Source organism: Papaver somniferum, chromosome 8, assembly GCF_003573695.1.
Source record: "Papaver somniferum cultivar HN1 chromosome 8, ASM357369v1, whole genome shotgun sequence".
Classification (NCBI taxonomy): Eukaryota; Viridiplantae; Streptophyta; class Magnoliopsida; order Ranunculales; family Papaveraceae; genus Papaver; species Papaver somniferum.
This window is the reverse complement of record NC_039365.1, coordinates 159763671-159790656: the sequence shown is the minus strand read 5'-3', so window position 1 is coordinate 159790656 and position 26986 is coordinate 159763671. Positions and strand designations below refer to the sequence as shown.

The 26986-nt window shown below is 34.5% G+C and overlaps 2 protein-coding genes across 2 annotated transcripts; one reads left to right on the top strand and one right to left on the bottom strand.

The window, feature by feature from the left end:
* Positions 1 to 2661: 2661 nt before the first annotated feature.
* LOC113304584 (DDT domain-containing protein DDR4-like) lies at positions 2662 to 7419 on the bottom strand. The gene is made up of 11 exons (XM_026553727.1): positions 7087 to 7419; positions 6874 to 6984; positions 5749 to 5835; positions 5618 to 5658; positions 5449 to 5530; positions 5070 to 5176; positions 4813 to 4969; positions 4647 to 4739; positions 4346 to 4469; positions 3626 to 3668; positions 2662 to 3484 (listed from the first exon to the last, which is right to left on the bottom strand). Exons 1-11 carry the CDS (start codon positions 7267 to 7269, stop codon positions 2950 to 2952), a joined length of 1563 nt encoding a protein of 520 aa, XP_026409512.1. The 5' UTR covers positions 7270 to 7419; the 3' UTR covers positions 2662 to 2949.
* Positions 7420 to 15009: 7590 nt separating this feature from the next.
* On the top strand, positions 15010 to 16939 carry LOC113306653 (GDSL esterase/lipase 7-like). The gene is made up of 4 exons (XM_026555565.1): positions 15010 to 15493; positions 15691 to 15821; positions 15924 to 16431; positions 16550 to 16939. The coding sequence occupies exons 1-4, from the start codon at positions 15172 to 15174 to the stop codon at positions 16762 to 16764; spliced, it is 1176 nt and encodes a 391-aa protein (XP_026411350.1). The 5' UTR covers positions 15010 to 15171; the 3' UTR covers positions 16765 to 16939.
* Positions 16940 to 26986: the final 10047 nt, after the last annotated feature.

The following is a 26986-nucleotide window of genomic DNA, read 5'->3' as shown; positions in this document are numbered from 1 at the left end:
ACGTCCAGGTTTGGATGAATTCAAACCGTAGAATTAGTTTGCATGTTGGTTTACGTCCAGGTTCCTCTTAATTCCAACTGTATAATCTGAAATTACGTCCAGGTTTCTCTTAATTCCAACCGTAGAAAATAAATGTACGTCCAGGTTTATCTTATAGGCTAACCTAGACGTAATTCTTCCTGTATCTTTTTAGAAGAAGCTTCGTATTGGATTACGTCTAGGTTCGTGAAGTAATTGTTCCAGACGTAATCGTCTACGTCTAGGTTCGTGAAGTTTTTTTCCAGACGTATGCTCCTACGTCTAGGTTGTTGAAGTGTTTTTCCAGATGTAAAACAAAATTACGGTTGGCAAGGAAGCTCAATCCAACCGTAATTTTAAATGTGAGTTGAAAAATCTGAAACTTTTTACGTACTTAAGAAAGTTTTGAGAGAAATTGGACCCATGGAAAATAGTTTAGAGGTGTACTTGTTGATTTTCAACCATTGGTTCTTCACTTTGTTTATTTATTTCTTCAATTGGTTGAGATTCATCATCACTTTGTGTTACACCCTCTCTACCATCTAACAAATCAATCATCTCTTGGTCTCCAACATGAGATATGTAAAATTTGTTCTCTCTATCATACAAAGATTCACCCACCTCGAATTGGTAACTTGTTTCATCCATTTTGGTTGAGTGCATCAAAAAATCTAGGTTTTGAAAAAAAATCTCCAAAATTTTTCTTTTTTCCCTTCTCTTTAGTTTTTCTTCCCACAAAAACTTTGTCCCATAATTCACCAAGTAAATAACAAAATTCATCTTCTTAATTTAATTATTATCTAATTAAATTAAATTAAAATTAACTAAATAAGGGTTGTTTAGTCATTACACAATTATTTGAAATAAGGTTTTTTGATATTACTTATGGGTGACCCGTTTTTGTCTTATTAGGTGACGCCCCTTTAATGGAGTGTGATGCCCCAATAATAGCCTTCTTTTATATACAACCATAGTCAAAATAGTTAAAAATTAGGTTTAGTGTTTTCCCCTTTTTGGGTTTCGATTTTCCAACGTGCAATTCCTAATTTTTTTTGGGAGGCATTTTTTTTCCTGATGGCAGCATCTTTTGATGCAAGACTAAGAATTTACAATTACTAGGAAAAATAAAGAAGGTTATTATTGGGGCGTCACATTCCATTAGAGAGGCTTCACTTGGATTCTTAGTGCCCAAAAAAGAGGTTATGGGATATCCTAACACATAAAAAAATGTCTAGATTACCCTTGAACTAAAATAAAAATTTAAAAACCTAACTTTTTCTATTCTAATTCACAAAAAAATTGCTCATCTTCCTTCTCAGTAATTTCAATTCAACTTCAATTCACTTCATCGTTGCGATCATGTCTAGGTTCGCTAACCGTAATTTCAGTTTTTGAAGAACTTACGTCCAGGTTTGGATGAATTCAAACCGTAGAATTAGCTTGCATGTTGGTTTACGTCCAGGTTTCTCTTCATTCCAACCGTAGAAATTGAAATCACGCCCAGGTTCCTTTTAATTCCAACCGTAGAAAATGAATTTACGTCCAGGTTTATCTTATAGGCTAACCTGGACGTAATTCTTCCTGGATGTTTTAGAAGAAGCTTCAAATTGGATTACGTCTAGGTTCGTGATGTAATTTTTCCAGATGTAATCTTCTACGTCTAGGTTCGCGAAGTAAACTTTCCAGATGTAATCTTCTACGTCTAGGTTCGTGAAATTTTTTTCCAGACGTATTCTCCCACGTCTGGGTTTTTGAAGTTTTTGGCATGACATATTACCAACCGTAATTCAATTTTGTCCTATTGGAAACCAGTTACGGTTTGGAGTTCTTCCAAAACCTAGACGTAAACCTAAATTACGGTTGGCAACGAAGCTAAACCCAACCGTAATTTTCCATGAAAGTCTAAAAATCTCAAACTTTTTGCGTACTTAAGATAGTTTTGAGCGAAATTGAACCCATGGGAGATAGTTTAGAGGTGTACCTGTTGATTTTCAACCATTGGTTCTTCACCTTGTTGATTTATTTCTTCAATTGGTTGAGATTCATCACCACTTTGTGTTAAACCCTCTCTACCATCTAACAAATCATCCATCTCTTTGTCTCCAACATGAGGAATGTAAAACTTGTTTTCTCTATCATACAAAGATTCACCCACCTCGAATTGATAACTTGTTTCATCCATTTTTTGTTGAGTGAATCAAAAAATCTAGGTTTTGAAAGAAATCTTCAATTTTTTTTCTTTTTCCTCCTCTCTGTTTTTTTCCCACAAAAACTTTGTCCCAAAATTCACAAATATATAACAAAATTCATCTTCTTAATTTAATTATTATTAAAATTAACTACATAAGGATTGTTTGGTCATTACAACATTATTTGAGATAAGGAGTTTTTCATATTACTTCTGTTTTTGTCCTATTAGGTGATGCCCCTCTAATGAAGTGTGATGCCCCATTAATAGCCTTCAAAATAAAAGAGAAGATGATTAACCATGGTGGTCGGTGGTGCGGATGGAGACCAACCTTAATTATTGTGGTGGTTTTAACTTATGGGTGTAAATAAAAAATCAAAAGATAGGATTTAATCTGAATGGAAAATAGAAAAAGTGAGGATTGGAAATAGGAAAAATCTTATTTAATGGTCAAAAAAAAAAAAACTATTTAGAAAGCATTTCTGGCAAGCAAAATATGCTAAAAAGAACATGCCGTGGCGATGGATTTACAAAGGCAAAATAAAAATGCTCTGGTTTTTCCCTGTGATAATACGAAACTCTAGGAAGACCAATTTGTGCAGTTCAAAATTACTCATCAGATGTGAGTTCTCTAATCTTTTTCTTCCTCTCTACCCTAGATCCATAAAGAATAGCAGAGACAATGTTTCACCACCAAAAAACTATGCTCATTGAATTCCTTGGGAGTTCTCATCTTCGGAGTCCTAGACAACTTGAGGGTTGTCCCTTGTATTACCAGGATGTCTTGACCTCAACGTTCCCTTAGAATTAACATGATTTCCCGCCTCCATATTGGTCTGCCTTGTTGTTCTCTTACTTCTGCGTAAGCTTACAATATCATTTGCTGATAGACCTTTCCTTTTTTGTGGACGGGTCCTAAGACGGCTCCTCGCATCATGACCAATATTTTCCTTCTCAGAACTGCACAGGTTTTCATCACTTTCATTATCATTGTCGTTTCCATTTTCATCATTATCCTCCTCGTCAGTTTTGTCATCGTAGTTGTGATCATCACTGTCATCCTCACCACCACTTCCTCGAAACTTATCACCAATGTCGTTGATGCTGCCGTTCTCGTGTTCAGTATTACCCTCTTCATCATTTTCGTCATCGACATCACCAACTTTTTCCACGAGGCTACTGCTTTTTCCAGAACTGTCACTAGAAGAGCCCTTCTTGCCTTCTTGGCCACCGTCTTTCTTTTCAACCTCTTTCTGCTCTCGACGTCTATTGCTTGTCCTGATCCGCAAACCAAATTTTGCAAGTCAGGAAGAGGAATTGGAGTCTTCTCAGTCTTTTTCGTACAGTAAAAAGAGATAGTTATCACGATAAGCAAAACTTGTAGATGGAAATGTACCAATAAAGCTGCATATAACTTACCTCCCTATCTGTAGAGCTTCATCAATAGATTGGTCATAGTCATCTGGCAATTAAGAACCAATGTTTAGAGAAGCGCTTGTTAAGACAAACGGAAAATGACATGCAAATAGATACATAATGAACAATGCATAATAATAACTGAAAGCAAAAACGAAATTATGGTGGCAGGTGTAACAGTTCCGCAACAACGACACAAGTAAATAATTAATCGACATATCTTCTATTTTCAAAAGGGATACTAGACTTCCCCAATACATATCGGCTATCATGCTAACTATTGCTGCTGTAGCTCTTGTTATCCACTTCACTCTTTAGTGTTGTTACTTTAATCATTATCTAACAACTAGCTAATTAGTTTAAAACCTACTTTAACGGATTAAGTAAGAACGAGAAGCCCTTGATGTTGTTGTATGGAGTGTATTAACAGCAAATAAGAAATATAGCGCTTGGCTCAGGTTTCCTTGCAAATTTTCAGTTGCTCAGTGCACTGTAGAACCTGATTACTATTAATGCGCTACAAACATAGGCGAAAAGGTAACCATGTCATTTGAAAATAGTCAGCCCTGAAATCTGAAAGACCAAGTATGTCTTAACACATAGGAATCCTCTGAAATACAATTTCTAGTTAGCTTTGTGCACCAAAGAAATTTGCATCATGAATACAATTAAAAAAAAAAAAAAAAAACTGTCTCCAGAAAACACAAGGAAATCTGTACATACCAAATGTGTAACTGACTGGTTTACGGTTGCGCTGGGGACGATTTGCTCCTACATAATGAGAATTTAAAAAACCATGCAGAAGCATTACTTGCGTTTGTTGGCGCTTCAACGCCCTTTCTTTCTTCTGCAGAAAAGCAAGAGTACAGGCTAAAAGACACATATATAGAACTGATAATGCATAAGTGATAACCATGCAGATGCTTATCTTCAAAAGCCGCCGACAATTATTCAGGACCTTCACTTATCCACAAAGAAAATGTCAATACTCAGCTTTGTAACCGGTGCAAGAGCAAAAACTCACCTTCTGAAGTTTCACAAGAACAGGAATAATATCGTTCTCAACAACCTTTCCCACAGCTGCTTCCACCAGAACCTTGCTAGATGAAAGCTCACTCTGCCATTAGCAGCAGAAAATTAATAACGTTTTTACAATTGCCTCAAAATACAATTCAAGTATGTGCACTTACTGATATTTTCTCAAATTCCTCGAGGTTGGTCGCTAGTGTTTCCCATCGAGAACTGTTTGGTGGTTGTGCTAAGCGCCCCTTTCCCTTTCTGGGAGTATAGTTGACCCTTGTTACTTCCTTGTATAACCTAAAACCAATAACTGAATCTCCATCGTACCTTTAATAGGATACCAAAGAAACTCAACATAAGATACAGGTTCTCAGCATAAAATATGCACACAATATAATTGAAGTATAAGCCGGTACTCAGAAATTACCAGTAAGCAGTTCCTTTTCCATTTTCTCCTATCTGATCCTTACGGAAAGTAGAAACCTCCGTTCCAGTTTTCAGTGCGTCATGAACATAATCCAATGCATCATTTTGCTGTTAAAAAGTGAAGAAAGTTATCTTCCTTACTTTATACAAGGAAACTATACTGTCGCTAATGTATATTCCAGCTTGACAAACACCATTTTCAAACAATTCATAACCAGACTGGAAAGTAGGAAACAAGATAGGTAAGAAGCCATCAGTCATCAACATGTGAAGCAACAAACGTAATTATAGTATACCAAGAGAGCACTAATCCGGACAAAATAAATATGCAATAATACCCATCACTTCAACATGAAGAAAAGTGGGAAGTATCTATTTACATCAGCACGGACTTCACAGAGCGCTTTCAGGATAACTAGACGAACTGTAGGGTCAAGGTCTTTGTATCTAGAAATCTCCTCCCTGCATAAACAAGACCCCAACAGAAAGACATCAGGGCCAGAATAAATAATTAACATACAACTAAAAAGATTAAGAATTTAAGCTCACCCTCCATGAAATGCAGCAAGTGGAAACTTCCCTTCAGCCACCTGCTCCAACAAAAGCAAATAAGTAATCTTAGCGAAGGAGAATATACATAGATCAAAAATTACAGACTTGGTAACTCTAGAATGACCTACCCATTGCCACCATTCATCCAGTTTCTTGCAAAGGATTGTAACCCATAAATCAGGATCAGTCAACGTTTTGCTTACAGGTGGTATTCCCTAGTAAAAAGAAATGTCAGATCAAAATAAACTAAGGTAACTGTTGAAGTCTGTTGCATGTGTTTCTTAGAACACTTTTTTGGAACTCAAAGCCTCGTATAATGAAAGCAAAAGTTACTATTTTCATCTTTCAGATATATTAAACAAAGACAATACTGGTACAAAACAAACCTTTTTAGCACAAGGGAAATTCAATAAAGATTCATAACTCATCAGAAAAAATTTCCACACTACAATTTTCAGACTACAAGAACTATATACACCCCCATTTGGGTCTCTTCAAGGGTGACCGCCAACTTAAGTGCCTGACAAGTCTGTTGTTACCAGTAGCATAATTTAGCGCACCTACAAGTTGTCCGCCACACTCATGGCAGAAAGAAGCACCAAGGTCCTGGTTATATGGTGTTACATAAAAAATTAGTGGTAACAGATCTACTTAATTAACCATAAGATTCCACTAGTTCACGATGCAATTTGTTATTACCTTAATTAGCAGCTGGCAAGGTTCTATTTGACATTCTTTTAAGTTCATTAACTAAGTGATAGCAAGAAAATGTCCACAAATGTGTGAAGTTAAATCTACCATATTAATACCACAGTAGTGAGAAGGGAACTCATAACGATAAAGTAGTTAACGCTCTCTATACTTCAAAATTAAAATAGGTCTTCCTCTGTACTTGCTGTTGTTACTGTGAAGTTATTACAATTATTGCCTATTAGCAAAATAGTACAGAACAATTGATGTTAGACAACATCTACAGTTAAAAATTAGTCAGTACAAGTATCTTGCTACACATTACCAAAAATGTAGTTCCTTAAGACCGCAAACTCAGGAATTCCCAAATTCTAATCACATGAACATTGCCAACGACAAGGTGTTTCAGATAACACAAATGAAAAATATTATAAAAAATTACAAAGAAATCAAACATTTCAACAGGTAATAATACCTTTTTCACAACAGATTCTACTAAAAACCAAACAATAAATGAAACCCTAATTTAATTTCACAGATGGAAGTAACCCGAAACAATGTACCTTCAATAGCGAAATATGAAGTTGAGACAGAATATCATTAGGTCTAATAAGACCCGTTTCAATATCTTCAGCTGATATTTCCATATCAATCTCAATAACAGGCTTAAAAACCTACAAAAACATTATCAAAATTTACCAAATTAATTCAAAAAAAAAACATAAAATGCAGGAAACAAAAAATCAAAAAACAAAAAATACCCTAAAAAATCATACTTGTAAGAAATTAAGAACAGAAGCTAACTCCCATCGCTCACGAAGACGATTTCTAGCAATCTGCGACTCAGAAAGTGCAGATTTTTCAGTCGCCGGATCTTCATCTTCAACCTCTATCACTTCTGCTTCTTCTTCTTTTTCAGTTTTCTTTGGGGGTTTTCCTCTCCCGCGCTTTTCGGTCATGGTGGTGGCAACAATAAGCTGAAAGATCTAAGAAAACGATTAGATCTTCCAACAAAAGGTTGAAAAGTGAGAAGAGATTTTTAGGGTTTTGATTTTGAGGAAGATGAAATGAGGGTTTCCTTATGGTTTCAGAGGTAGAATGGAAAGAGAGAGAAATAAAAGGAAAGAAATGGAGAGATACTCCCGCCTTATAAGAAAATCAAACCCTTTTTACGGTTTAATTTAACCATGGTTAATATTTTACCTCTGTGGTTTCATTGATTTCATCCATCTATATCTCACTTTTTACTAAACTCACATCACATGTGTCATGTATGCAGGGGGCAACCAAGGGGTCCCTTCTTTACCCAACGAGTATGGGAATAAGAGTGGAATTCTTGCTTGAATGCTTCTACGCTTGTGGAATATGTGGGTATTGAGGCCGGTTCCCATGGGTCTCCAGTGTGCAATTTTTGCACCCACTATGGAGTTTGCAAACTGGCTATTTGGCCTGATTAAGTTTGTCACTTAGCCAGACCAGGTCAAGTTTCTACCAAGCGGTCGAGTCTCGTCTGTTAAGTCAAGACTAAACCGCTCGGTGTTTTTTACACCGTCAGCGGCTTTTATCAGACTGGTCGATCTAGACTACACCGCTACGTAGAATCTGATCCAACGGCTATAAATTTTCCCTCTATAAATACCAAATTCCTCTTCCATTTTAACTCACACCTTCTCTTCTCTACTCTTCACATTTGTTAATCTAAAACAAATTTTATCATCCAACTCTTTCATTCACTCGTTTTGTATAATTTCTTTAATATGTCTCAATCTAATAAAAATAAGAAGATTATGGGTGCAAAATTTAACGTACCCGAAGATGAAAACATTTGCTTAAACTATGTGTTCTTTATACAAGATAGTGTCGATGGTGCCCAACAAAAATCTACCAAGTTATGGGATAACATATTTGCTAAATTTCGTGAAGAAACTATGAACATCAACGATCGCGATGCAAATGGATTTTCCATTCGCTTTGTTATAATCAACGCCCAAGTTTCCTTGTATGTCGCTGCTCTAATGCAAGTTGCTCGTGCTCGAGCGAGCGGTCTTGTCGATGTTGATGTCGAACGAAAATGTCGAACTGATTGGCATTATAAACATGGGGAAAAAATTTCTTATGAAAGTTGTTATCATATTTTCAAAGTGTTGCCTAAATATAATCCATAAGTGTTGGCAAACATGTAAAATGTACCTGCAAGTTCACCATACACTTCTTCACCTTCAACGCCAGCTTCACAACCATATCAATCATCTCATCCCCCTTCGGATAATCCATTTTTTTCACCAAAAACTACAACAAACAACAATTCCAACTTGAATGTCAATGCTGCGATCAAGAGAAAATTATTATGAAGAAATCATGCAAGAGCGGCGAGAAAAGCTGCCCAAGAAGGAGAAGCAAGTGAAGGTGTTTTGGATAATTTGATAGAGCATCAGAAGACCGTCGAAAAACAAAGAGTTGTAGACCGGCAGTTCTTGACTAGGGAGACGAAAAAACATCGAAAAACTCAAGAGAAATTTGTTTCAGACTATGACAAGAGTAAGATTCTAAATGCAAACACCTCAACAATGAATACCAGACAATTGATGGTATGGGAGATGGAAATGCACAGGTTAACACAGGACTTCGAAGAAAAAAGAAACAAGAGAAACATGGAAAAAATAATTTGGATTTCAAGTTGAATAAGAGGATGATGAAGACCCCGATGGAGTAGTGCCACTTAATTAATTAATGTATCAGCTTTAATTTTAATGAACATGTAGTGGTTTGGTTATAATGAAATTGTTCTAGTTTTTTCATTACATTAAAACTTAAACTTGACAACATCCATGAAAACTAAACTTAAGACTAGAACTAAAATTAAACTCAAGATTAACATCCCACACGAGTCATTAGAAACTCCTTAAGAATTTGGTAATGCGCTTCATATTAAAAAAAATTCCTTTCCATCTTCGCCACTCGTCTCGAGTTCGTATTCCCTATTCAACATTGGTGTCACCTCTAAGACGATATCGAGTGACAATCATTTTCGTAGCTATAAAATCCACAAGATCTTTTTTAATAGTCATGAATCGACAAAACAAAGCAGCACGATCCCGGTTATGAGGATTACCTGTCTTTGTGCAGAAGGCACCATGAATTTTACCCAAATAACTCATACTAGGTAAACCATTCATCTGACGTTGTTCACCTCTCTTCAGGTAGTATATTACATAGTTTCTACAAAGAGATAAATCTTCATCTTCAGTGAATTTAGGATCATCCATAAATTACCCAGAAATTAAAGAAGTTTTTGTAGAGAAGTGAAGGTGTTATTTTGAAGTCGATGAAGTGGAAGTTTTTAAGTGAAGGTGTGATTTTGAAATGGATGAGGTGAAGGTATATTTATAAGAAATGATGGAATTGAGTCTAAACCGCTACTTTTAATGACCGCTAAAAAACTTAAACTTAAACAGCTTCAAAACAAAACTATGAAACAACACTACTCAATTCGTCATCCATCTCTTCCAAACTCAGCCCACATATTCGCTCTGAGATATTTTATTAACCTGTTATACAGAGTTATGTTCTCGATATGACTAGTCATTTGCGCATAGTTCCTTGCAGGTAATCCTCTTGCTAGTGTAATCTCAGGCCTTAAGTCTTCACCTTGATGATGTCTAATTCTTATTACAACGAGTTTCCTGGATTACCATGTTATGCATTATGATGCAAGTCAGCATAGTCTTATGCATTTCACGAGCACTTAGACCACGATAAGGCCCACAAATGATTGCGAACTTCCGCTTCAGAATTCCAAAAGCCAGTTCCACATCCTTTATCATTTCCATTTGTCTTTTATTGAAATATGAGTATGAACGACCCATTTCACCGGCAGGTGGTTGATGGTAACATTGAACTAAAGTTGACTATTTTGGATAAATTTCATTTACAAGATAATAACCATGAGTGTAGTGATTCTCATTGATAGTGAAATTTACCCGAGGAGAAATTTCATACTTTATAAAACATTTATATCGTTTTGAGATCCCGGGAGACCAAAAAAAACGTGCCATATCTAACAATCATAAGAAGCAGCAACCTCGAGGATAACCGTTGGTTTTGCGTAGTGACCCTTATACTGACCGCCCCAATAGGTAGGGCATCCTGTCCATACCCAATGCATGCATTCAAGACTACCCAGCATTCCAGAAAAACCCCTTTCCTGATTTTGCTTTAATATTTCTCTAGCATCCTACTCGGTTGGTTTCGTAAATAGGTTGGACCAAAATTATTAATCATTGTTTCGCAAAACAACAAAAGATACTTGTATGCGGTTGTTTTTCCAATGCGAAGGTACTCATCATTAGAATCTGTAGGTCTACCATATCCTAGAATTTTTGCGGCCGAAGTAACCTTTTGTGTAGGGCTATGACCTCTAATATTCAGTGCATCATACTGATAATTAAGTTGAGGTTCTACCTGAAAAAGATCACCAATAATCTTTAGCACCATATGTCGAGGCATGCGGAATCGTCCTTGGAAATTTTCATCAGAGAACACACAGTCGGGAAGAAAATAATCGTGCATCAGCTTCTCGTGCCATTCATCCCGACCCTGATACGTATATCTTCTTGTAACACTTATTTTGGCTCTGGATCTGTAGGTATTGGCTCCGATGAATATAGCTGCAACAAATTTTTGGATAGTTATTTATCTTCATATGACTCGTCATCAATTTGTTTCAATGCCTGAACGAATATTCGTTGTTGTTCTTCAAATCGATTCATATGAATACGCACTTATTCGTCTGAAGAATCCATTGAGTTGAATATAAAAGTTAAACAGAGGATTAAAGGTACAAAAGAGTAAGATGATAGAGTTAATGAGAAAATGAGGTGTGATTGAATTGAATTAAATGGGGTGAATTTATAGGGAGACGTGGGGGAAAATAGTCGTTACTTCACTATTTAATATGCGACAATTACAACGGTCTTCATAAAATCGGTCGGTCTAGTCTCAATTGTTCGGTGGAGATTCCGTCGCTTATCTTTTTTCCCATAGTGGCGTGGCCAGTTTTCCAGGCCAGATGGCATGGAAAATGGAGGGTTTAACCACCCCCATAGGAACCGGCCTAAATAGGATGTGAAGTTTGAGTCATCACATCGGCTAAAGTAATTTCATTAGATTTATTTTATTTTTATTTATTTTATTTTTTTTTGCAGATTATAAACTAACTTAGGGAGTTGGTAACCCTGATTACAGTGGAAGTAGAGTTATCTAATGTGGAAGTATTGGAAATTTCCCTAGCATTAGATTTATCTAATGCATTTGATGTTATAACATTGTTGATGCAAGATGGAGGGAAAGAATCCCAAATAAAACTACTATTAAAATGTTTAGGATCCTTGGCTAGCAGGTCTGCTACATTATTTGTCGATCTTAAAATAAAAGAAAAACCTAAAAAAAATTGACGATCATTGATTTCTTGTCTAACTTCTTCTATAATTATTTGATTTTGCCAAGAGACGAGTGAGTGGGTCCCATTAAGATAGTCAAAAAGGTTTCTGCAATCTTCTTCTGTGCTGAAGTTTGTGATACCTAGCTTCTTTTCCCATTGAGCCGCCTGAAGAATCCCTACTGCTTTTGCTTCTTCCGGGGTTGTTGCTATGATTGTCCTTCTTTTCCTTGCTCGAGTTCACCTGTATCATATTTAATAATTATTGCATAACCATATGGTTTATTAAGTTATACCCAGGCAATGTCTTCATTTAATTTGAGTTGGTTTTTATCTGGTGCTTTCCACTCTTCCTTAAAAATCTGTAAAGAGTTCTTATTTGTCAGTTTATGTGATCTTGTTTTAGTTTCTTTGTATCGAAATTGAAAATATCTCTGAGTGTCTAAGGCTAATTGACTTGTTGTTCTAAAGATATGATATTATTAGCTTTTCCTATCCACGATTTACATATATCTAAGAAAGTAGTAGTACTCCCAAATTGAAATTGTACTGCACTAGGTGCCAGTGCCCACACAAATTTAGCAAAATCACAATAAAAGAGAAGGTGTTCTATAGTTTCATTTGTATCACAACCAAAAAAAGCATATTGGGGACACGTCTTTTAGTAATTTACAAAGTTTAAAGTTGTAGAAACTGCATTTTGTAGGCATTTCCATGGAAAGATCTTTATTCTTTGAGACACATCCAAGTTCCATAAATCCTTCTAAAATTTATCAGACATGTTAAGATTGTTAGAATTGATGTTATTTTCATTAAGTTTTTCGCACATTGACTTTTCTGTTAATTCACCTGATTTCCTTAAGAGCCATCTTAGTCTATATTTTTTAGATATATTTCTTCTATTAGAGAAAACTTTAATTTTGCATATCTTTACGGCAATATTAGTTGAAAATGTTCATTAGATTAATCTTTGACAAATGGTATGAAAACTACTTGGAAAAATAAAAATCATATTCAAAATTTAGAATCTTTTATCTATTTGATATTGTAACTAAGAGAGTTAACTAGACATCCATTATGTTCGCCGATATTTTCAATGCAAATGAAATAGATGTTCTCACAACTCAACCACTTATTTTTATTGACGATTTCTCAGGTGACAGATTGTTGGTTACTTCATCCAGAAATAGGCAATAAAATCCCACTACTATGTTTTTTACTTTTTAGTTATCAAACAAAATTAATTGTGAATATTTTGTATCAACGATGATTAATTTTATGGCCAACAACTAGATTTACCCATGAGATATTCTCGGGGTTAATCATTTTTGTTGTTCAAGCCGACGAACAATTCTGGTCAATATGTAGTCTAGCAAGGCAAAGGTTATTTGTACATCGTGAAATAAGGGAAAAACTTAACATACTGGGATGAAGTCTCAATTTAAGAAAAACTTAAATTTCAAGTAGTAAGTCAGTATTTCGTATTAAAAAATTAGGGGTATTTTCTGTTTTCTCCCCTTTAAAGATTGGTAATTTGCATTACCTTCTTTAAAGGTAGCTGATTAACAAAACCTCTCACTGTTACTTTTTCCATCCATTTCCAGTTAACCGAGTCAGTATTATTATACACGTGGAAAAAATATACAAGTGCGTGTGGACTACTTAAAAATTGAATGGTCACTTTATTTTTTTCTTCTTCATATCGACCATTAGGGGAAGTAACGTAAATTAATATATTTATAGAGAGGAGGATCGCAAAAATAATAAAAATGCATAGCAACGCCACCACCATTAACTCCTTAAATCATACGGGCATTAACTTAGTTAGTTAAAGTACTATGAAATAGTTGAGAAGTCCAAATTAAGAATATTTTAACATTTTGGGATAAAACTGAAAATATGATAAAGTTATTTAGTATTGTGTTATTTAGAAATACAATACTCTGGTTAATATTTTTATTTGGGTTTCGAAATGATCTTATTTAGATCTTGTTAGGGGATTATTTGATTGAAGCCACCAAGCGTTTGTATGTCAAGTTTGGTTATCAAATTTATTTCCATAATTCAGAGTCTGATTTGATTATTAGAGTCAGCTTCGTCAGGTTAGAATCGAAACATAGAAATATTGGGGCTTGCTCTTGTTACTCACGAAGAACCTGAAGACGTATCTGCAACAACAGAAACACCATCCTTCATTTCGAGGTTAGTAACAACAGACTTGACCTGTTCCGTTGATGTATTTTGTTATTTCAAGTAAGTATTTATTGAAAACATAACGTACGGAGTAAAGTTTATTTACTATATCATTAGTATTGGTGAATTTTTCATTATACATATTATGATCAAAGTATCAAGGAATAATATTTCACGTAATTCCTAGTGTTGCACAATTGGTATTATTTTAGTCGTATTTGGGTAATTGCATAAATTGCTTGTGTAGGTTTCATATTCTGCATAGGGTCCCTGTTCGGTAATTCTACCAACATTTATCAAGACTGTTAATGTGATGAGGGGTTATAGCGAAGTAATTTCTGACCAAAAAAATCGTGTAAAAAGTATTACAGTTTCGTCCTCAAAAATGCTCTTGATGTTATTGAAGAGTCAAAGATTTGTCAAAATATACTTTTAATGATCTTATTAGTTCTCTTCAAGCATATGAACAAAGATTTAAACAAGTTGGAAGATGTAGGATTTGAAGAAAAAAAAATAGTTCTGATCAATCAATAAAAAAATTAATCATGTTACTGATAAATATTATGTTAAAGACGGTAAGAAAAAACTCAATGCAATATAATAACTGTAACAAATTAGGTCATATGAAAAATAAAAAAAGTTATGACTAAACAAAAGAGAAGAATATCATATTTTTGTATGAGAGCCATTGACAATGAAAAAGAGGTAATGTTATTGTAATGATAAAATGATGATGATGAATAATGATATGATGTGACAATGATGGTATATTTATTATAATAGAATAATTGACGCATTTATGGAGGGAGGGTGTTGGAACTGAATGTGTCATAGATGTTCAAATAGTTAACACATTTTATGTTACTTTCTTTAGTTGATTTGGTATTTAGATTTAAGTAGGATTAGTCCTGGTATTTAGATTATTTTTAACTGTTTTGATTAAGTATTACTGGATCCTAAAAAGTAGGAATTTATATTATTCGTGGAGTAGTGTTCAACGGAATTATAACGCCTATTTAAGGTTTTTGTTATTCAACGAAAACTTAATCTTATTTCCATATATTCTTTGTTCAAATTTTTTATTCTTCCCATTTTTATTTGCTTATAAAAGTTGATGTTCTAACCAAAGAAATAAACTAATAATTGGAATGATCAATGAGGATTTTCCAGTATTAAGTCATCCATTCATGATTTATTTCCCTATATATAACAACTCTTAGAAAAATTATACATGCATTCACAAATCCTAACAAGAAACACTAATTGTAACCTTGTTATCATGAAGTTCTCTATTGTGTTCATCCTTTTCTCTACTTTTCTTTTGATTCAAACTTGTCAATTTTCTTCAGCCAACCAAGATTTTGCATCAGTACATGCAAAAAATAAATTTGTACCAGCAGTATATGTGTTTGGTGATTCTTTGGTTGATAGCGGCAATAACAATTATCTTAAAACATCCGCCAAAGTTAACTACACACCATATGGAGCCGATTTCCCGAATGGAGTAGCCACTGGAAGATTCACCAATGGTCACACGGTCGTAGACTTTTTAGGTAATTGTGTATACTAGAATTCATATACTTGCATCATAGCATTTTCACACTCGAACCGTCACATGTTTAGCAAAGTATTTTTTACTAGATCTGCATGTATGAGTTATGTCTGATGTTTAGAATTGTACATCGAACCAAACATGCACCTTGTATATATATAAGACATCGTGATTTATCTAGTTGGTTTCTTTTGGCAGCTAAATGGCTTGGATTACCATATGTACCACCATATATGAGTTTATCTGAAGATGAGAGGAGTCGAACAACGACAGGTATAAATTATGCATCAGGAGCAGCTGGTATACTTCCAGAATCAGGAACTGCAACTGTAAGAGACTTCTATTTTTCTCAGTTGTTGCTCGGACATCTTTGAAAGAATGGTGTAACATGTTTAATTACCCGCATTTACATATTACTTTTGTACTTGTAGGGAGATATCTTGAGCTTTGAAGAACAAGTCAATTACTTTAATCAAACTGTCAAAATAGATTTACCAAAGTCGTTCTCAACCCAAGAAGAGATTTCCAGTTACTTGTCTAAGTCCATATTTGTTTTCTCAATAGGTAGCAATGACTACATTAATAATTATCTTCAACCAGCAAACTACAATAGTAGCAATACATATACACCTCAACAATATGGAGCCCTCTTGATATCAACACTCAAACAACATCTAATGAGTTTGTATAACTTAGGAGTAAGGAAATTTGTGGTATTTGAATTGGGTCCAATTGGTTGTTTACCGGCAATTATAAATGCAGCTAATCCAAAACCAGTTACCCCTTGTTTAGAAAGTGTTAATCTTATGATTAAGATTTTCAATTCTGGGATTCCAAGTATGATTCAAGAACTCGCGTCTACCTTGAAAGGCTCCACATTTGTTCATGGTAATATTTTTGATAAAAGCTATCGACAAAATATATCTCCACTTACATATGGTACGTTTACAGTTTTTCCTGGTATTTTTCTATGTAGGTGTCATTTTTATTTTGAGACCTTTAAATATCACTAGAGACGTTCTAAATACTAAGGAGATTTTTTTTAAAACATTTTTAGGTTTCTATGGAGGAAATACACCATGTTGCGTGGTTGGAGGAAACGGGACCACAGTTTGTCTACCAAATCAGATGCCTTGCAAGAACAGAAATGCTTATTTGTATTGGGACGCATTTCATCAGGTTCAGAGAGTGAATTATGAAGTCGCTAGTGGATGTTTTAGAGGCTCATCGACTTGTTTTCCAATCAATATTCTGCAATTAGTACACATATAATCGTTTCTATTAAATTTACTTTGATGGTAATAAATTTATAAAGGGGAAACTAGGCTAACGCCCCAAAAAAATATTTTTCTTATTGTCAGACCTAAAATATTTTTCAGTTTTTGTGACACCCATAATTATTTGAAATTATTAAAATTCTACATAGCTCGTTATGCGTATTTAAAAAAACGCACTTTGGAATTTTACAAATTTTATCTCGTTGGATTTTTTTAAGAGATCTACACAACGCATACAAACAACGATATCTAAGTATTTTACCAAAAAGTTGAAGGTGATTGTTCTTTTAGGCAAAAATTTCGAAAGTTGATTACATATTCATTATGCAGCCTCCACAAAAGATGCATAACGCAATATGCAGACACCATAAAAGATGCATGACACGTTATGCAATTATACTTTAGTTCATGCATCCATTAATTTGGTTATGCAACCACTAAAACGATGTATATACTTAATAAAATAACATTCCAACACAAAAAATGGATGTATAAAGCATGATGTAGCCACCACAAAAGATGTATAACTTCTTATTCAGTCATATTTTAGTTCATTGGTTATGCAACCTCTAAAACGATGTATATGGTTAAAAGGTAATATCCCAACCAAAAAAAGGACGTATAAAGAATTATGTAGTCATTTTCTCAACTGCATAACAAGTTACACAATCATTTTCTTGACTGCATAACAAGTTATGCAACCATTTTTTATTTGATTTTAGTGCTTACAAAGAGGTTGATATTACGTTATGCAACCATTTTCCAGATGCATGGTTATGTATCCTCTTTCTCATATGTATAAAAGATTATGCAACAATTTTTTTGTTCCGGTGCCAACAAAAAGTGATGTATAATGCATTATGCAATCGTTTTCTCACCCACATAACAGGTTATGCAGACATTTTTGTAGGTGCGTAGTAAGTGCAGTCATCGTTTTGTTGATTTCGGTTCCAACAAAAAATTGATGCATAACGCGTTATGCAACCATTTTCTCGACTACGCCTTTGAACCGGCATAACAAATTATGCAAGTATGTAACCACTACAAAAAGATTCACATGCACTAGTTTTACATTCACAAATTTCCTGAAACCGTATAAGAAGTACTAGTAATGCCCATATTTTTTCTAATTTTATGTAAATCCTTTAATAAGATGACATATAACTTAATTAGCAAGTCATATATATTCATAAGAACCTTACATCCATTTACTCAAACATGCGGCCTTGAGATATCTGCTAGTAAAAAATAATAACTCTGATAGATTCAAAATAACCCGCATTTAGACTTATAACATTTATTGCCTATATAGCTTCCTAAAAGGAACCAAAGTTAAAAGCCCAACAAAACTTGTAACAAAAAAGAAATGTAATCGTACATGCAATTCCTGGATCCCTATAACTCTCCCTAGAGTGTTTCCAGGAGTATCAAACCCAACTTTCTCATATGTTATTTTATTCAATACTAATAAGAAAGATCAAATCCACATGCAATCAACTAAAACATATCAAAAAATAAAAGAACACAAACACATATACATAAAACACACGAAGAGAGGCAAGGAAGCTTAATTACCTGCAAAACATTATAGGAAAATAAGCAACAACAAGTTTAATATATTCTCTTGTTTAAAGAATGGAGTATAGACATAACCATTTTCGTTCAACAATTTAGTTAACGACTTGATGATAGAAAAATGCAAGAAGAGCAGCAGATATATTAAGATTAGGAACAAATCCTAGTGTGAGACTAAACTTTTTTACTATCACGGTGTATATAACACCATTTATAAAATTTGCAATACCATGTTTATATATGTTTATTGTAGGCTTTGCATAGAGCTGGCTAGGTGTGTAATAGTCAACAAACATATATAGCAACCAAGTTAATATGATGTCATAAATCGAAGTTTACATATGTTTTATGTAAGCCATTAATGCATTATTATAAATATTGAAAATTTTAATCGAGCATTCATCAAACATGAATATATGAATCCCACAAAAAGTATAAGATAATCTAATCTAAAAATAGAACAAATCTAATACTCCGACCGAACTTATAACCAATCCATCAGATTTATAGTACCCAAACCAGCATATTTTAGTTATAAATTACTAGAAAAATATGATTGCCCTAATCGGGTATCCAAGATACTACACCAACTGATATTATTCTCTTAATTAAACATTTTTTATTCAACAGGGTAAAGAAAATCTGATATACATATAGAAGAATCACAATTGAAAGTAGAATTAACTGGTAAGAAATTAGGGGATCTAGTAATTTGTAAAGAAGAAGAATAAAAAAGATTACTCACGTCTAACATGATTGAAATTATCAAAAGAAGTACCCCCAAAAAAATAGGCTTAAGGTATATTTTTTATGTTGAATTTTTTGTGAGATTTGGAAGAGAAGAAGTTCACAGATCTCAAAAGCCCAGCTTGCGGCTCGGCTTCCCAACAACTTTTTTTAAACCCTTTTCTTTTGTTTCAATAAATAAAGATTAAATTCAAAAAATAAAAATAAAATCATAAGGAAACCATGAGAAGTAAAAACCTTGAGATAATCAGCTCGTGAAATCAAATTAAGATGCTAGAGGATCAATCTAGTTGTACCCAAATCGAACAAGATCTGAATTCTAACAAGTTAGAGACATGTGAAAAAGCGGGGGTCTAACAACCTCACCCAAGATTTCTCTTAGCAATCTGTATGGACAAAACTCCAATATACTTTCAAGAGAATCAACTAGACAGTCAGACTCAATCTTAATAAAAGGTATATCAAAGAGTTATATCTCAATCTCTCAATTCAATCTGCAATCAAGCAAATAGAATTTCCGAGCCTGATTGAATATAAGAGAAATAACTTGAACGGTACCAAAGACCAATGTTCAAAGATCAATCAATTTCAATCAACAACCAATGGTTGGATTTACCAATTGATCGATTCAACGCACAACCTGTGATATTTCAATTATATAACAAAATATAATGCGAAAAAGAAATAACACAGACACCAGAAGTTTTGTTAATGAGGAAACCGTAAATGCAGAAAAACCTTGGGACCTAGTCCATATTTGAAAACCACACTGTATTAAGCCGCTACAGACACTAGCCTAATACAAACTAACTTCGGTCTGGACTGTAGTTGAGCCCCAATCAATCTCACATTGATCCAAGGTACAGTTGCGTTCCTTACGTCTCTGATCCCAGCAGGATACTACGCACTTGATTCCCTTAGCTGATATCACCCACAACTAAGAGTTGCTACGACCCAAAGTTGAAAACTTTAATAAACAAATCTGTATCACACAGAAAAGTCTACGATAATAGATAAATCCATCTCCCACAGATATACCTACGAGTTTTGTTCCGTCTTTTGATAAATCAAGGTGAACAGGAACCAATTGATAACCCGGACTTATATTTCCGAAGAAAATCCTAGTATTATCAATCACCCCACAATAATCTTAATCGATTGACGAAAGAAGATATTGTGGAGTTACAAACGATGAGACGAAGGTGTTTGTGACTACTTTTCTATCTTGCCTATCGAAGATAAAAATCTCAAGCCAATCTTACGATTGCACTCAATCACGATAGAAAACAACAAGATCAGGTCACGCAACTAGAGATAAAATAGTTGGGTCTGGCTTCACATTCCCAATGAAGTCTTCAAGTCGTTAACCTACAGGGTTTCGTGAAAAACCTAAGGTTAAAGGAGAATCGACTCTAACTTGTACAATTATTATCACACAAGAGGTGTGGGGATTAGGTTTCCCAGTTGCTAGAGTTCTCCATTGTATAGATTTCAAATCAGGGTTTGCAATATAAGTTACCTTGGTAACAAAGCATTCAATATTCACTGTTAGATGAAAAACTGATTAGATTCAATATAATATCTTTCAATTGTTATATCGAACTTAGCTTGTTATACACAAATGAAATTCACCTTCATTTAGGTTTGAGCAACCGTACCTAAACGTGTGCACTTAGTCGGTTCAACAATAGTTAACCAGTGGTTAGCCATATGAGCACTTTCATATCAACCTTATTCACCTTCACCATAACTAGTTCAAATGACTCAAATGACCTAGTTAGAGAGTTGTTCAATTGCTTAGATCTCATAGAAGTATACAAGACACAATTGAAGCAAAATCGATTTTGATTCACTCGAATCAATTCATGAACATTATAGCCACGGTTTTCAGAGATTGCATTCCTTATAATATAAATATTTTAGTTCATGAACAAATCGATTTTAGAAAGTAACCTACTTAAGTATGCAAACGGGTACGCATACCTAAGTGGCCGGGCCGAGTTTGGTTACGGCAGTACGCGTATGGGTGCATATACCTATTCACTCCTCCAAAATCCAACATAAATTCACGGACGTGAAACTTCCGCCAGTATGCGTACGGGTACGTGTACTTGCCCGGTTTTCCAACAACCGCCAGTACGCGTACGTGTACGCATACTTTAGGTTCCAGATTTTGGACTTTTACACAAATATGAGAACACACTATGTTTATATCCAAACATGGTTACTTGTTTGAAACTCTCATTTCAATCATTGAAACTTTTTTAGAGGATGTTAAAATAGTCGTTATTCACAAACTATTTTCATCAAAGCGATTTTCAAGTTATTGAAATAATCAACATGACTTTCGTCATGAGTAAAGATGAACTTGGCCAAAGCGAAAGCTTACCAACACATATTTCGAGAAATAGATAAGCGAGATAAACTCGGATCAAAATAGCAAACGTGTATAATCGAAATCTATATAACAGTACGACTTTTGTCTCAAAATAGGAGATAGAGTATATAGACTTTTGAGTGATAGATAAGTTCAAGTCTCCACATACCTTTTGTCGATGAAGTTTCACAAGTTCCCTCGAGCAGTTCTTGGTCTTCATTTGATGAACGTCGTGGAGTCTAGAGCTCAACTACACTTACTATCCTAATCCGAGACTTAGCTATAAATAGACTAGAAATCAAGACTTATATTTTTTGCAACTAAAATTGACAAACAAGCTTGAGATAGCAACGCTTGCGAGTTCGACCGAGCAATGCTCTAACAACATGTAATCTATTTTTCAATATAGGAATGCAAGAAGAACAAATATTGGTTCGATTTTAATCAATACGGGCTTAAACTATTTAAATTAACTACATACTACTTGTGATATTCCTATTATGAAGAACAACAATATAACACGAAAAATAAAAATACAAGGCGCCAGAATTTTGTTAACAAGGAAAACTATACTTGAAGAAAAACCACGGGTCCTCGTCTAGCTTTGGACACCATATTCTATTAAATTGTTATAGACATTAGGCTACTATCATACTTCAATTGGAATGTAGTTGAGACAGAAGTAACCCTTCAAGCAATTCAACAATAGCCGTGTATTAGAGCACTGCTCGGTTGAACTAGCATGCGTTGCTATCTCAAGCATGTTTGTCAAATTTAGTTGTCAAAAATATATGTCTTCATTTCTATATTATTTATAGCTAAAGTCTCACTTTAGGAAAAATTAGTGTAGTTGAGCTCCAGACTCCATGGAGATCATCTTAGGAAGACGAAGAACTACTCGAGTAACCAGTGGAACTTCATCTGACTAAAAGGTATGTGGATACTTGAACTTATTTATCACTCAAAATTTTATCTCTCTATCTCCTATTCTTGAGACAAAGTCGTATGAGTATGATAGTTTTCATACATACACATTTGCTATTTCGAGTTGAGTTTACTCGCCTATCTTTGTTGGTAAGCTTTCGCTTTAACCATTTTTCATCTTTATCTGTGACGAATGTCATGATGACGTTTCAATCTTGAAAATAGCTTTGATGACGATAGTCGTGAAACGATTGTTATAACATTATAGAAGAATGTTTCAATGATTGAAATTTTGACTTGAGATTATGTAATCAACTATGGTTATGAGCATATATAGTGTGTTCGCACATTAGTGTATAAATCCATGTGCCGGAAGCCAATTGTGTGCACTTGTGTATGCGACATTGGTAAAGGAGACAGGTTGGGTACGCGTACTGGCAGAAGTTTTCTAACAGAAAATTTCTGCTGGAATTTGTAGTTTACAAACTGGAAAACCACGCGTACTCATGGAAGTTTTCGAACCGAAATTTTCTACTGAGTTTCCAAACTCAAATCCGGTTAGCTAAGGTACACGTACCCGTACGCGTACCTAAGCTGGTTATTTCTCAAATCGGAAGTTCATGAACTTAAAACAATAAATCAATAAGGAATGAAATCTTTGCAAACCATGGTTATATTGTTCATGAATTGATTCAAGTGAATCAAACCGATTTTGTTTCAATCGTGTCTATAAATAAAGACCTAAGCAATTGAACAACTCTATCAACTAGTTCTTATGAGTCATTTGAACTAGTTATGAGAAAGATTAATACAGTTGATTTGAAAGTACTCATATGGCTAACCTCGGTTAACTATTTGTGAACTAACCAAGTGTACACGTTTAGGTACGGTTACTCAAACCTAAATGAAACAAATTTCATTTGTGTATGACAAACTAAGTTTCAATCTAACGGTTGAAAGATATTAGCTTGTATAAATCAAGTTTTTCATCTAACAGTGAATATTGAATGCTTTGTTGCCAAGGTAACTTATATTGCAAACCCTGATTTGAAAACTATATAAAAAGACATCTAGCAACTGGAAAAACTAATCCCCACACCTCCTGTGTGATACTAGTTAGTTTGATAGAGTCGATTCTCCTTTAACCCTAGGTTTCTTCCCGAGACCCTGTAGGTTAACGACTAAAAGACTTCATTGGGATTGTGAAGCCAGGTGAAACTACTTTTCTTGTAGTTGAGCGATCTGATCTTTCCATTTTCTATCGTACGAGTTCAATTGAATAATTTACTTGAGATTATATCTCAGATAGGGCAAGATAAAAAGAAATCGCAAACATCTTCGTCTCATCGTTTGTGATAATGCAACATCTTGCTTCACTACCATATGATTAAGATTGTTGTGAGGTGATTGATAATACTAGGCTGTTCTTCGGGAATATAAGTCCGGATTATCAATTGGTTCCTGTTCACCTTGATTTTTCAAAAGACATAACAAAAACTCTTAGGTCTATCTGTGGGAGACAGACTTACCTATCATATACTTTTCTGTGTGATACAGATTTGTTTATTAAAGTCTTCGACTTTGGGTCGTAGCAACTCTTGGTTGTGGGTGAGATCAGCTAAGGGAATCAAGTGCATAGTATCCTGCTGGGATCAGAGATGTAAGGAGCGCAACTATACCTTGAATCAGTGTGAGATTGATTAGGGTTCAACTACAGTCCACACCGAAGTTAGTTTGTAGTAGGCTAGTGTCTGTAGCGTCTTAATACAGTGTGGTGTTCAATATGGACTAGGTCCCGGGGTTTTTCTGCATTTTCGGTTTCCTCGTTAACAAAATTCTGGTGTCTTTATTATTTCTATTATGCATTATATTTTGTTATATAATTGAAATATCACAGGTTGTGCGTTAAGATCAATCAATTAGAGTATCCAACCTTTGGTTGTTGGTTTAAATTGGTTGACACTTGGATATTGGTCTTTGGAACCATCCAAGTTATTATCCTTGTATTTGATAAAGACTCGCAAATTTCTATTTGCTTGAGTAAAGATCAAATCAAGTGAGAGATATATTAACTCCTTGATATACTTTTCTCTAGATTGAGTCTGACTGTCTAGTTGATTCTCTAGAAAGTATATTGGATTTAGTCCATACAGATTGCTAATAGAAATATTGGGTGTGGTTGTTATACCCCCGTTTTTTCATCGTGTTCCTTACGTCTATTGAATCTCACAATATTCTACGCACTTGATTCCCTTAGCTGACGTCTTTTACAACCTAAGATTTGCTTCAACCTCCAAGAAGACTTTTGATACAAATTTTCCTCTAACAGCCAAGCCTATTTGATATATTTTAATTTATATTTGGAAATACCTTGCATTAGATGAAATTCAGCAAACGTCACGGATCCGGAACACTTACAATTTTATCAAGGAAAAGCCTAAATCACTGACCATGTCTCAGGGAAAAAAAAAGATCAAAGAAGAATTTTAATATATCTATATTGAGGAATAACAAAGTCCGAGATGAAGAAAACTTTGTGATTTATAACTATCTTGTCCATGATTTAAAGTTCGTGAACTTCAACAACCAGTATAACAAGATCTGGATACAAGAACTATCAGGTAAAAAGATATTCTGGTTGTGCTTCACGAATCCCTAAGTGAAGTCATCAAAGTCATAACTTAATTCAGTTCGAAAAGAAACCCTAATTTATAGAGGATGGATTTAGCTTTACAAGGGATTCACAAATCTTGTTGCAAAAATCCTTTTATTTATAAATTTTTAAGGCTACATATAATGTTGAATGAAAGCTAAGTTAGTTTGAGATGCAAGCAAACACTTTCTTAGATTGGATAAAATTCCTAGTTAGGAAATTGCGTAAGCATCTGTAAATTCCAACCTGAAATTACCCGGAAGAATATGCACCGTGGTCTGGAGGTTTGGAACCGTGCATAATAATGGTCTATAGCGGTTAAAAAACCTTTGAAATTACAAGTACTAATGATGTTCGATAACACTCAACACTTAAAAAATAATCCACACCCTCAAAGATATTATGTGAATAAATTTGTCTTAGAAGTGTGTGTGAGAGTTGTATCAAAAGCGAACAAAGTCATAGAAGACAGTTCATGAGCTTTTGTTAATATGGAAATGAATAGGTATGCAAACTTTTGGCAGTTTGCAAATTCAGGTCGTAGGATTATGCAAACTGGATTTGCAAACCACCGGTAGTTCGCAAAGTCGGGTCGTAGGTATATGCAAACCGGATTTGCAAACCCGAACTCATATGTAAATGGTTTTCAAACCTCTACATTTCATAGAATTTAGACCGACTACATATGTTGTAGAGACCATAAGCTCGTCAACATTATTTGATCGGTCAATAGACAATTTAACTACTAATGACTTGGTTAATTAAATATGAACATTAATTAATAGAAACTAATCAAACAATAGTTTGGAAATGAAACTGGTACTATTATATGGATATCGAAAAGTTACACATAATGGACTACTTGAACCTGTCACTCGGATACCGGATGGAAAAAAAACTATTCAAATTGTATGAAGATTGGAATAGTTATTTTGCCTACAAATACTAGTAAGGCACCAAAGTTTTTATTCGCAACGCGTTTCTACACATATTCAAATTTTTACATGCTCTAGTAAAAATATTGTCAAAACTAAATCGAGAAAGTCGATTCAGTCATTTTATTTATTTTTTTTATTTTTATTCTTCTTCTTCTTCTATTTCTTGTCTTTTCTTTCTTCTTTAAATTCTGGTAATATAAGATATCAAAACAGCATGAAGTAGTTGATGGTGATGTTTTGGTTATCTGTGGTTGATTCATACTCAAATAAGGAGGTAAATAAGTGTAGATGGTGGATTTTTGATAAAGGTTAAAATCGTAAAACCATAATTATAATGCTCCTGATCCGGCAATCAGATGAGTATCGAGGCTCATGTCTCTCATTGAAGCATGAAAGCACATGCCATAAAATCTCTGACTGAGAAGGCTGTCTCTCAGAGTATATGTAGATGTGTAGTCTCTCAGATGAAGCAACGACGCATCTCATGAATACTGAGCAATATCAGTAATTGTTTCTATATAGAATCGAAAGATTGGATGGCTCCTAGACAGCATGCCTGCTAGTATAGAGCAATAACGTCTTCACGATGCAACAAGGTTTTCCCCAACTATATTAGAGAAATATGACGTTTCAACAAGCTCATATCTCTCAATTATCAGATAATTAATGCTCCTGGACAGCATGCCTGCTAGTATAGATCAATCAATTAATTATCTCTAATCGTTAACTGAATATTCAACAATATTCTACGATTTTTCGTAATATTTCTTCACTTCAATTTGTGGTTCTTCCCAGCAGAATTCCACGGGTTAGTGATAAATATTCAACGTACGGGCATCTGAGCAGCTCTCGAGTAAGCCCCGACCAAAATGGTGCAAGTGTACTCAGCAATAATGCACAAACGAGCACCTGAATGCACAAACGAGCATTCCAAAACACGAAGGAACGATGAACCTATGCAAAATAGGAAGAAAATAATGAATAATAAAATATTAATCCAGGC